This window comes from Rhinopithecus bieti, unplaced genomic scaffold (genome assembly GCF_001698545.2).
Source record: "Rhinopithecus bieti isolate Rb0 unplaced genomic scaffold, ASM169854v2 scaffold_6708, whole genome shotgun sequence".
In the NCBI taxonomy this organism is placed as follows: Eukaryota; Metazoa; Chordata; class Mammalia; order Primates; family Cercopithecidae; genus Rhinopithecus; species Rhinopithecus bieti.
In genome coordinates this window covers 4,159,834-4,170,750 of record NW_016806329.1, presented here as the reverse complement: position 1 = coordinate 4,170,750, position 10,917 = coordinate 4,159,834, and the positions used below count along the sequence as shown (strand labels likewise).

General features: G+C 44.7%; 1 protein-coding gene across 1 annotated transcript in view; it reads right to left on the bottom strand.

Moving 5' to 3' along the window:
* The window catches only part of UNC5C (unc-5 netrin receptor C), a 394,905-nt gene that overhangs the window by 17,976 nt on the left and 366,012 nt on the right, over window positions 1-10,917 (bottom strand). Inside the window, exon 13 of the mRNA XM_017875500.1 lies at window positions 187-336. Within this exon, the coding sequence (XP_017730989.1) occupies window positions 187-336 (150 nt within the window). The remainder of the gene's footprint in view (window positions 1-186; window positions 337-10,917) is intronic.

The following is a 10,917-nucleotide window of genomic DNA, read 5'->3' as shown; positions in this document are numbered from 1 at the left end:
AATTTTAAAAGCATTCCTTCAAATGTGTCTATATTTCTCAAAATCCTAAATAACCCCAAACTATTTTGGAGAAACAAGTAATGACATATGATTAATTTCAAGGAAGGGGATTTCCTATATCCATATAATTTTAGACCTTTTTCTTAGAGATGTCTCCAGACCTTTTGTTCGACTTGGGAACCTTACCTGATATTTAGCCAGCAATTTGCTCTTCCAGAGGGAATGGGCGATATCGTGAATTGACAGGCGCAGGTTGTGGGTGCTGCCTTTAAAATGAAGAGCCTTAGGTTCTTCTAGGAGCTGTCCTCCCATCTGTCTCTCAAGATGTAAAACTTCCTATAATGACATGCCCCAAACCCAAAGCACGTTATTGAATTGCATCACTTCTGTCAGCTCTCTCATTGAACACGTTTCTTTACTGCCTCCTGAATGGCAGACGGAACTTGCGCAACACCGTGAACACCCACTTTTGCAGCCTTGAGACCCTCTAATTAAAACCCCTCCCATTTTGTATGAGACCAGACCCTAATAACAAACTAGGTTTTGGCAGAGTCTACATCACACTGTTGTGGAGTAATTTCAGTACAGTTTACCCTTTACCCACTGATGAGTGGGGGATGTAATCAAGTCAGGGGAATAACATCAGAACTCAAAACCAGAGAGCCATCAATTAAAGAAAAAATAGATAGAAATGTAGACGAACTGATAAGAAGGTAGATTTTCAATCAACTTTTACAGAAAGGGACAAATAACTAGAAGAGATACTTATTCCTTAGACTTGATAAAAGCAACCAACAAATAAAAAATTAGAACCTGTTTTAGGCATTTAGTTCAATCTCTTGTAGTTTTTTCAAGTACAGAAATAAAAACATAAAAATTTTGCTTAAAATGATGTATTGCATAATTCCCAATTATTAAAACAATTTAGAATATGCTAATTATATATTAAAGGAAAATATTCTGATACAGATTAGGAAGGTTTTTTTAAACACCAAATATTGAACTGAACAGTTACTCCAATTACATTTTCAAAAGAATACTTTATTTCTCGAGAATTGTGACTGATGAAAAATTTGCTACATAATTTTCTTATACTATACAGATATAACATAAAGACAAATTCTATATATGCTTCCATTTCTCAGGCTAGTTAATGGGAGTTAATGAAGCATTTCCAACTGCAGCTGAATTATCCAAACAGCCTGAACCATCCCTATGCACGTTACTCCTCTCATGCCTTAAAAGTTTTAATGGTACAAATACGTAGGAAATTTGTGACCTGTTTTAAAATAAGGGTCCAGGAATATATGGATTTTAGGAAAAAATCAAAGCAAAATATAATTTTTTCTTTGGTGGTATTTCAATAGAAAGCAGGGAGTTCAGGAACGCAGGTGTTCATTCAGACTGTAACATGCATGGATTGGGGACCCTTATTTTAAAACGGATCACAAATTTCCTACGTATTTGTACTCACCAAGCACAGGTGGGTCGCAGTGGAGGATTTCAGGCATGGGAACCAGATTGCCTCATATTCAGAAAAATGCATCCACCTTGCATTTGTTGCATGAATTCTAACCCATGCACTTGTAGAGCAGTAAGTGTGGTGGTTACCACCATCATTGATTACATGCAAACAGCTGATTTCAAGATGTTGCGTTAGTGGTTCTTAATATCTGTCATCTTTGGGTGAGGCCACTATTCTGAACTGTGCAAGCTGCTCAAAGGTGTAAAAAAATATTAGGATAATGTGGAATGTGGTTTCAGACAGGGCGTCCTCTAATTAGTATCTAATGGAAGAGATGAGGCAATAACACACTGACATAGACAAGTGTATGGTCGAGCTGCCTGAGAGTACTGACCTGCTACTTAATGTTGCTGGCTGATGAGTAGCTATGGCTTGTGACAGGAGCCCGAGCAGTCAGCCAGCCCCCAGCCACAGTCAGCCAGACACCTTGACACATGTGTTGTGTCATTGTCCCCCTAGTCTGCTGTGCCTGAGCTCAGCAGGCTCCGAGGGTCTCCCGTAGGCCACACAGACCCATCCAGCCCTGAGTCACACATGCTCCTCACAGAACGTGGCACACCCCACTCCATGACACCCCACCCCACGACACCCCACTCCACGACAAGAATCCAGCCATGTGGAAGTGGAGAAGAAAAGTGAGGGTTAATTGCAGTTTCTTCTGCTTCAGCAGGAAGGCATAATGAGCTTATGTTGATCATGTTTGGTGTCTAGTTAGCATAATAGAGAAAGCTGATGTTCCCAGTGAACCTGGCACCTGACAAATTCTAAAGCTAAAATGATGTTTGTTTATAAGCCATTAGAAGAAAAGAAACATAATTAGAAATCTTTGAGATTACAGTCATGCCAATCAATCAGTTCCAGCTTCTTTCCATACGCCCTAATTACCTCATCAAGACGTCTAAAGAGCAATCGATAGTAATTATCTGATTACTATAGATCTTCATTATGTCGAAATTATCTCCCTGGGATGTCTAAAAGAAGATGCATTGTATTCCAGGAGGTAATTGTACCCAACAATGTATAATCCACACCCCATTCCTACAATCAACATAGACTGCCAGAGGATATGAAGAGCATTATCAGTTTTCTTGGCAGGCAGGACATTGAAAACAAAAAAACCCAAACTGCCTATTGGCCATGACCTTGAAGTCAGGAAATCCAACACGGCATTTTGAGTGCAAACTCTTCATTGGAGTCAGCCCAAGAATCAGGCTCAGTTTTTTGTTTCTTCAGCAACGATCTCAAAAGCTCACGGTAAAGAATTCTCCCTAGTGGGGAAAAAGTCTAGACTGGCTTGGAGGAGCCCTGTTTTGGACAGAAAGTACCAAGTGCCATTTTAAAGACAGTGGGACCACAGAACACACTACTTCCACAGTCTTAAGCTCGCCATTTCTCCATCACCCAGGAGAGACACAAAGCTGCAGCACAGAGGTGGGAGGAACCTGACTTTTTTCTCCCTTCCACTTGGACATAAAGCCTGGGGAAAGATAAACGGCTCATCAGGACACACCCATGCTTAGAGCAGAGGCCGTAAACATGTTTGCCAGAATAGTCTACCAGTCAAAACATTGAGCATGCATATTTATAAATTACATATCTCTATTATTGGTATGTTAATATATCGCATTAGAAAATACACATCAAATTTAAAAATACATAAAATCCTGTGTTACAGTGAAACCCCATCTCTACTAAAAAATACAAAAAACTAGCCGGGCGAGGTGGCGGGCGCCTGTAGTCCCAGCTACTCAGGAGGCTGAGACAGGAGAATGGCGTAAACCCGGGAGGCGGAGCTTGCAGTGAGCGGAGATCCGGCCACCGCACTCCAGCCTGGGCGACAGAGCGAGACTCCGTCTCAAAAAAAAAAAAAAAAAAAAAAAATCCTGTGTTAATCTATCTTAGCATACAGCTAAGTACTCATAGTGTAGTGTATTTTTTTTGGTCCCAGTGGTTCATTGGGCCTGGGGTGTATAAACTCCGTGTTGGAGACTGCTGGCTCAGACAGCTTGTCCTTTCACTAGTACCTGGGGAAGAATCCAGCCCAGCAGTGAAGGATTCAGTAACCTCACCACACTTAAACTTAACACTCCTACCCGCAAAGTGGCAACTGGTATCATTGTACTAAAGATGTTCATGACATAGGAAAGCATAACAGAAAAAAGGAGAAGACAACAACCAAGGTGGGAGTTAAAGAGATCTCAGTCAATCATCCAACAACTCCTGGGAAACGAGTATAATCTAAAACCACACAGGACTCATCACATATGGCAAATCTCAAATAGAGTTTTGTATCAGATGATAGAAGAAGCAAGCCTGCCCGAAAGGCTAATCAGGCTTTGTCTTGTGTTACCATTTTGAGTGTTATAACTTGAGAATTTCTCCAGCAGATTCCCCTTAAAAATATTCTGCAACTTATACTTCACACAGCTTGATTTTCTGAATTCCTTGCACATGATCTCATTTTGGTTATTTATATGATACAGATATGTAAGAGGACAGAACAATAATATACAAATCAATAAGACATGGTTTTACAGTTCAATGTTTTCCTCTGCTTCCTCTTCCTGGGAACATTCATTCAACATCAGTGAGACACATTAGGCTGCCAGGAACCATATCAGGTCTGGAGCACAAGACAAGTAAGTCCCTGTCACTGCCTTAAACTGCCAGTGGGCTAATGGTCCATGGGTGTTGGGGGGTGACCTGTAAACATGTAACCACAACACAGTGTGCTCAGCTCTAAAACCAATTCCAGACAGGCTGCTTTTGAATCACAAAGGTTAGGATATTTCACACACCTTAAAAAAGAAAATGAAGAAAATATATTTAAGGTCAAAAGAGTTGGGAAGACTTAAGAGAAATATCGTGACCCTGGAAAGAAATGCTATAGTAAGGATGCGGATCATCTGGCCTCTTTGTTCTCAGAAACCTGAATGTCAACTTCCTTTGCAGAAGTTGTCCTTTCTACTGGGATTTCCCCCACCTCAGTGGCCTGGTCTGGCTCTAGGTGAATCCACCTGTTGCTTTGATCAGCTTGCTTTGCTTCTGTGAGAAGGGAGACAGTTTCTGACTTCCTTTTACAGTTCTTTTTTCCAAATATTTTTAGAGACCTTGCTTGCTCTGCAGCCCAGGCTGGAGTGCAGGTGGCGTGATCATAGCTCACTGCAGCCTTGACCTCTGTGCTCAAGCAATCCTCCCACCCCAGCCTCCCAAGAAGCTGGGACTACAGGCTCATGCCACTGCACCTGGCTACTTTTAAAATTTTTTGTAGGGACAAGGTCTTGCCTTGTTGCTCAGGCTGTTCTTGAAATCCTGAACTCAAGCAAACTTCCCACTTCAGCTTCCCAAAGTGCTGGGATTACAGGCATAAGCCACTGTGCCCAGACCCCCTTGTACAGCTCTATCTGCACTCCTCTACCTTTTCCTTGCAAATGACACCCTCAAGAGTAGGTCATCAATAATGGTGTCTGTAGCCCATGCACATCTACACATGCGAACCGTCAGTCACCAGAAGCAGGCCATCTGCCTCAGAGCCCAGCGTCCGCCAGGGATCTGAGCAATCCTGTGGGAGGGCCTCTTTCCCCACTGCGGGCGCCGCCTCCAAAGCAAACTGGCCAGCCCTGAGTGAGGGCTGTATTGATTCAGGGAGCCTGTGAGGGATTGCTCCAAAGGCAGGGACAAGAGATTCCACAGTAGAAACAAGCAGCTTTCACAATAACCAATTAAACCAAGACATTATCCATGCCAAGCCATTAGCCTGGGCCACTTAAGAGCCACAATAAATCCAGGCTGTTTTAAAGGCTTGTGTGCACAAAGGAGGCACCTCTGGCCTGTACCCAGAATGCTTCCAGGCTCTTAGATGAGAGGATCTCCCCTTGTTAAGGCCTGACAGAGAGGCAGCGGGGAGGATACATCTGCCAGCCAAGCCACTCCTCCACTCTGGCCTGTCCAGCCCCCAAGATTCCCACTCTGCATTATGTCCAGGTTAGATTGCCTCTGCCTCATCTGCTTCTCTTGTTCTCTCTCCGCCTGTTCCTTCCATGCCTGGGCAAATTTCCATTAAGTATCAGGCTCACAGCTATTGCTCACTGGGAGCCCCCAGGCAACAGAGTGGCATATACTTGGATGCTTTGAAGTACATCTATAAGAGTATGACAAGTCTGCCCCCAGGGTCCAGGCTGAAGCTGAGTTACAGGGCCCTGCAAAGTGGTGATTTCGTGCAAAAAATTGTGAGGTGCTAGGGCCCCACAGCAGGTCTGGTAGGCTAGTGCTCCAGACCCTGGCTTTGTTGCCTTCACCCTCTGCTCGCCTCCCCACCAACCCCACTTTGTGCTCACCCTCCTCCTCTATTCACCTTTCTCCCCTGCTCTCCCTCCTCCCCTGCTCACACTCCTCTCCTGCTTGCCCTCCTCCCCTGCTCACCCTCCTTCCCTGCTCACCCCCCTTCCCTGCTCATCCTCCTCCCATGCTCACCTGCTCCTCTGTTCACCTCCTTCCCTGTTCACCTCCTCCCTTTCTCACATCCTCCTCTGCTCACCCTCCTCCCCTGCTCACCTCTTCTGCTCACCTCTTCCCCTTCTCACCTCCTCCCCTGCTCACCTTCTCCCCTTCTCAACTCCTCCCCTGCTCACCTTCTCCCCTGCTTACCTCCTCCCCTGCTCAACCTCCTCTCCTGCTCACCTCCTCCCCTTCTTACCTCCTCCCCTGGTCACCTTCTCCCCTGTTCACCTCCTCTCCTGCTCAACCTCCTCTCCTGCTCATCCTTCTCTCCTGCTCACCTCTTCTCACCTCCTCCCCTTCTCATCTCCTCCCCTTCTCACCTCCTCCCCTGCTCACCTCCTCCCCTGCTCACCTTCTCCCCTGCTCACTGTCCTCTCCTGCTCACCTCTTCCGCTCACCTCCTCTGTTCACCCTCCTCCCCTGCTCACCTCCCCTGCTCATCTCCCCTGCTCACCTTCCTCCCCTGCTCACCCTACTTCTCTGCTCACCTCCTCCTCTGCTCACCCTTGCCCTGCATAACAACTTGCCCCTCTCTCACACCACTGTCCCAACATTACACCACCTTCTTCCTCAAGGCATGTGTTATGACTTCCAGTTTTTCAAGGGGCAATTATGTTATTTGTGGATTATCTAGTCCATAGCTTCTTTCTCTCCCTCTCTGCCTCTGTCTTGTTTTCTCTCCAACTACTTTTCTGTCATTCTTTCTTTCCCTTTTTAGAAGCAGTACAGGCTACAGAAAGGATGAAAGAAATGATTAAAGTTAAGTTTCATATAACCCACTGAAATCTCTCTTGAAGAGAAGGCTGGAAGGCGGTAAAATCCAGGTTGTGTTTCACTCTGCTAGTTTTTTGGGGTTTTTTTGTTTTGTTTTGTTTTGTTTTTGACACGGAGTCTCGCTCTGTCGCCCAGGGTGGAGTGCAGTGGCCCGATCTCCGCTCACTACAAGCTCCGCTTCCTGGGTTCACGCCATTCTCCTGCCTCAGCCTCCCGAGTAGCTGGGACTACAGGTGCCCACCACTGCGCCCGGTAATTTTTTGTATTTTTAAGTAGAGACGGGGTTTCACCGTGTTAGCCAGGATGGTCTCGATCTCCTGACCTCGTGATCCGCCCGCCTCGGCCTCCCAAAGTGCTGGGATTACAGGCATGAGCCACCGTGCCCGGCCCTAGCTTCTTTCTTTATATTGTTTCTGGATGTTATTTCTCTAGGCAGTTTTCATGTTTGAGAGAAACACAGAACCACGCATTGGCTGGATTTACTGCTGCCTTGAGGCCAGGCCCCAGCAGCAGGAGCATGAGCAGGTGGAGGTAGATACTGAGGAAAAGTGGCTGAGATCGCTACACGGAGAGGACAGCACAGAAGGCAGGAAGCCAAGCAGCAGACAGCCTCGCACTCTGGCTGTTTTTTGGTTTGGTTCGGCTTTCTGGCTCCTGGAGATAGAACTGCTCTCCATGCTGGAGCCAGCACAGGAGGCTGAGTTGTACTGCAGCAGTGCCCCACCTTCACCTTGATTCTGGGATGCAGACACAAAGAACAGACCAGCAAACGTGCTGCATGCCACTCATGTGAAACCTCAAAAGGCCAGCCCTCAATGACTGTGCTGGCTGGTGTTTAAAAAAAAATCACATCTGCCATTTCATGGAACCTGCCTTTCTTCTGTTCATTCTTTAATCCTGTGTGGAAAACCTGCCCTTGTCATTTGGGGATGAGAAATCTGTGTCTTTGCTATGGTGGCTGTCACTGCTGTCTCTGTCATAGCTGTGGGGGCCTGTACTCCACCAAAGCAGAGGCCAAAAAGAGTGGCCATCCTTCTCTCCTCTTCCCTGCCAGCTTTTCAGCGACGCTGCTCTCAGCCCCCCACGCGCTGTCTCCTCCTCTCTGGATTTCGGGCCTCAGGCTGCTGAGCCGGGCAGTGGAGAACATCTGACTGTCAGCCCAGCCTCTCCCACCTGCTCGGGTCAGTGTCCCTGGTGCCCGGCCTGGCTTTGCTCCTTTCCCTTCCTGTGTTCACGCCAGGGTGCTCTGCTCTCCCCCTGAGTTTGTCTGCCTTACTTCTTCCCTAATAATACCAAGGCTGGACTCTGGTGCCCATCTGCAAACATCTCCCCGTCAAGTTGCTTCGTTTCTAGGGCTCTGCCTGCTGTTCCCACAGCTGCTGTGGCCGCGGATGCTTGGTCTGAGCTGCCACTTCCAGCCTGCACAGTCAGGGCAGTTTGTGACACTTTTAAAGCCAAATGCCAAGGGGTGACACTCATGCAAGTAGCGTGTCACTTGTCTGCCTCTGGGCATGCTCTTAGGGAAACAGTTCTCTCTCACATCTATGTATTAGGAATAGGACTTTTTAGGTTTTGCTAGGACTTCCGAAGTCATCTTGTGTTTCTTTTCTCCTGTTAACATGTTGTTTTTAAACTTCTGTATTAGTTTTCTACTGTTGCCATAAGAAATCACCACTAACATAGTGACTTAAAAAATAACACAAACTGATTATTTTACAGTTCTGGAGGGTGGGAGTCTAACAGAGTTCTCATTGAGTTAAAATCAAGGTGGGTCAGTGGGGCTGCCCTCCTTTTCAGAGCCCCAAGAGGAGAATCTGTACTGGGTCTTCTCCACCTTCCAGAGGTTTCTTACATTCTTTGGCTCACGGTCCCCTTCCACTGTCTTCAAATCCAACAATGACAGATTTCTCTGAGCCTTTTTCCACAGTCATATCCCCTTCTGACCATAGCTGGAAAAAGTTCTCCACCTTCAAAACCATGTAATTAGACCGGACTCACCCAGATGGTCCAGGATAATCTCCTCAAATCACACAATCATATCTGCAAAGACTCTTTTGCCATGTAAGGTAAAATACTCACAGGTTTTGAATATTAATGTGTAAACATCCTTGGGTGGTGGTGGGGGGGGGGGTGTTACTCCGCATACCACAACTTCTGTTTTCTTTCTTTCTCTTTCAAAAAGTAAGTTCAACATGGCAAGTCTTTTCTAAGATATATGATAGACCCAGGACCAGATTTCATAAGAAGATGATAAAAAATAGGGTAAATTTAGAGGCACCAAAAAGATCCCTGTGACTAAATGTCTAACCAACCAGATTGCTACCAACCCTGAAACTCACCTCACAGTTAGATTCCAGTTAGATTTAATATCTTCCTTAAGCCATTATCTTCAAAATGCCACTGTAGTCTATATGCCCACCTAGGCATGGAGAACAGTGTCTGGTGTCTATTTTGTGCCAGGAGATTGAATAACTTTGATCTCCTTTAGAACTTCAAAGAGTCCTTGATGTAGACCAAATTACTGTCCTAAGAGGTCAAATTCAGTGAGCAGGGCCACCAAGCTGCTAAGTGGCAGAGCCAGTCGCAGCAGCCAGCCTGACTCCAGCTTTCCTGTCGTACCATGCTCCCTCCCATACACACAGCAGCCATGATGCACTAGGAACCTTTAATACATGTTTTGTTGTTGGTCTCTAATACACATGTTGCACATATGAATATATTAGTTTAACTCCAGAGGCCAGGATCCTGAAAGTATACAGGTAAGGCTATTTTTGAGGTTGTTTGTGGGAACTATAAGAATAGGTATGGATTCTTACTAGGATAATTCCAGGGAGGATCGGCCTTAGAAGACCTAGAAGAAGCAAGCATGAGTTCAGAGTTCAGTAAGGTCACAACTTGCCATGGAGGAAATTCCAGGAGGACAGCAGTGAGGAAGGTGACAGGTAACAGGATAAAAATATAACCACCTTCTCCCTGTAACAAGCCACGTCTGACTGTCCACGACTGTGGCCCAAGAACATGAGCATCACACAATTCTCAGCTAGACTTCAGCCAACCTCCTTTCTCTCTCTTCACCTTCCAGTGTTTCTTTCATTCTTCTCTTCTCTTTTCACATAATACAATCTTTCACAGAGTTACTCTATTACAGTTGGGATTAGGGCACATGAAATTTATCCAAAGAAGATCTTCTCCATGCCCCATGAGTCCATCTAAAAAAAAAAAAAAAAAAAAAAAGCCAGGTTATGTTAACACACATTATTTGGTTTGTATCACATATACATTTGTCAGAAATTCAATAAACATCATACACTGCCCATAATGTATGAAAATAACTCCTTTTTTATGTTCTGAATCTCAGAGTTTAGTATAAAACCCTTTATTCCAAAAAGAGACTCTCATGTATTGTACCCTTTGGATACTGGGACAGAAATGACTTATTTCCACATAGATGTATGTTTCTCCATAGGTGTTTTTAAACTTACTCCAAATATAACCTTGCTCTCTGTTAATTGTTGGTCTATTTATACTAGGATTTAAGTCTTTGCAAATAATGAAAGGAAAATACCTTTTTCATTAATCACCTGAAGACGGGGGGGAGAAAGAAAAGCTCTGATACACCAAACTCAGCCTTTTCAATAGACTTGACCTCTCTATTTGAATTGATTCCAAACTATTCTCACAATTCTTAGCATCTTTATCCTTTTATGTGAACACAACTAGAGCATTGTTCCCAGTGGTCCTTCAAGCACATGCACAGGAAAAAGCCCTCCTGAAAGGTATAAAATAATTCCACTGTCATCCATCAGCCTTGACTTCTGCTCTGGTAGTCACTGCCAACATGCTAATTCTGTATCAGTGCTTTCAAATTGCTAAACACAGCTTTTAAGTTTCAGGTGACCACTTTGCCCCAAGGCTTAACAAAACTCTGGAAAATTGTTACAAAAGCTGCCAAGCTCAAAGAGGTGGGTAGGAAGAAGAAAAAATGCATCACAGTTGCTTAAGACTGACTGCATTATCCATCCATATGGGTAATATAAATAAATGTACAAAAATATATATATTTATGTAATATATAATTATATATTTATATTTTATATATTATATGTAATAATATATCT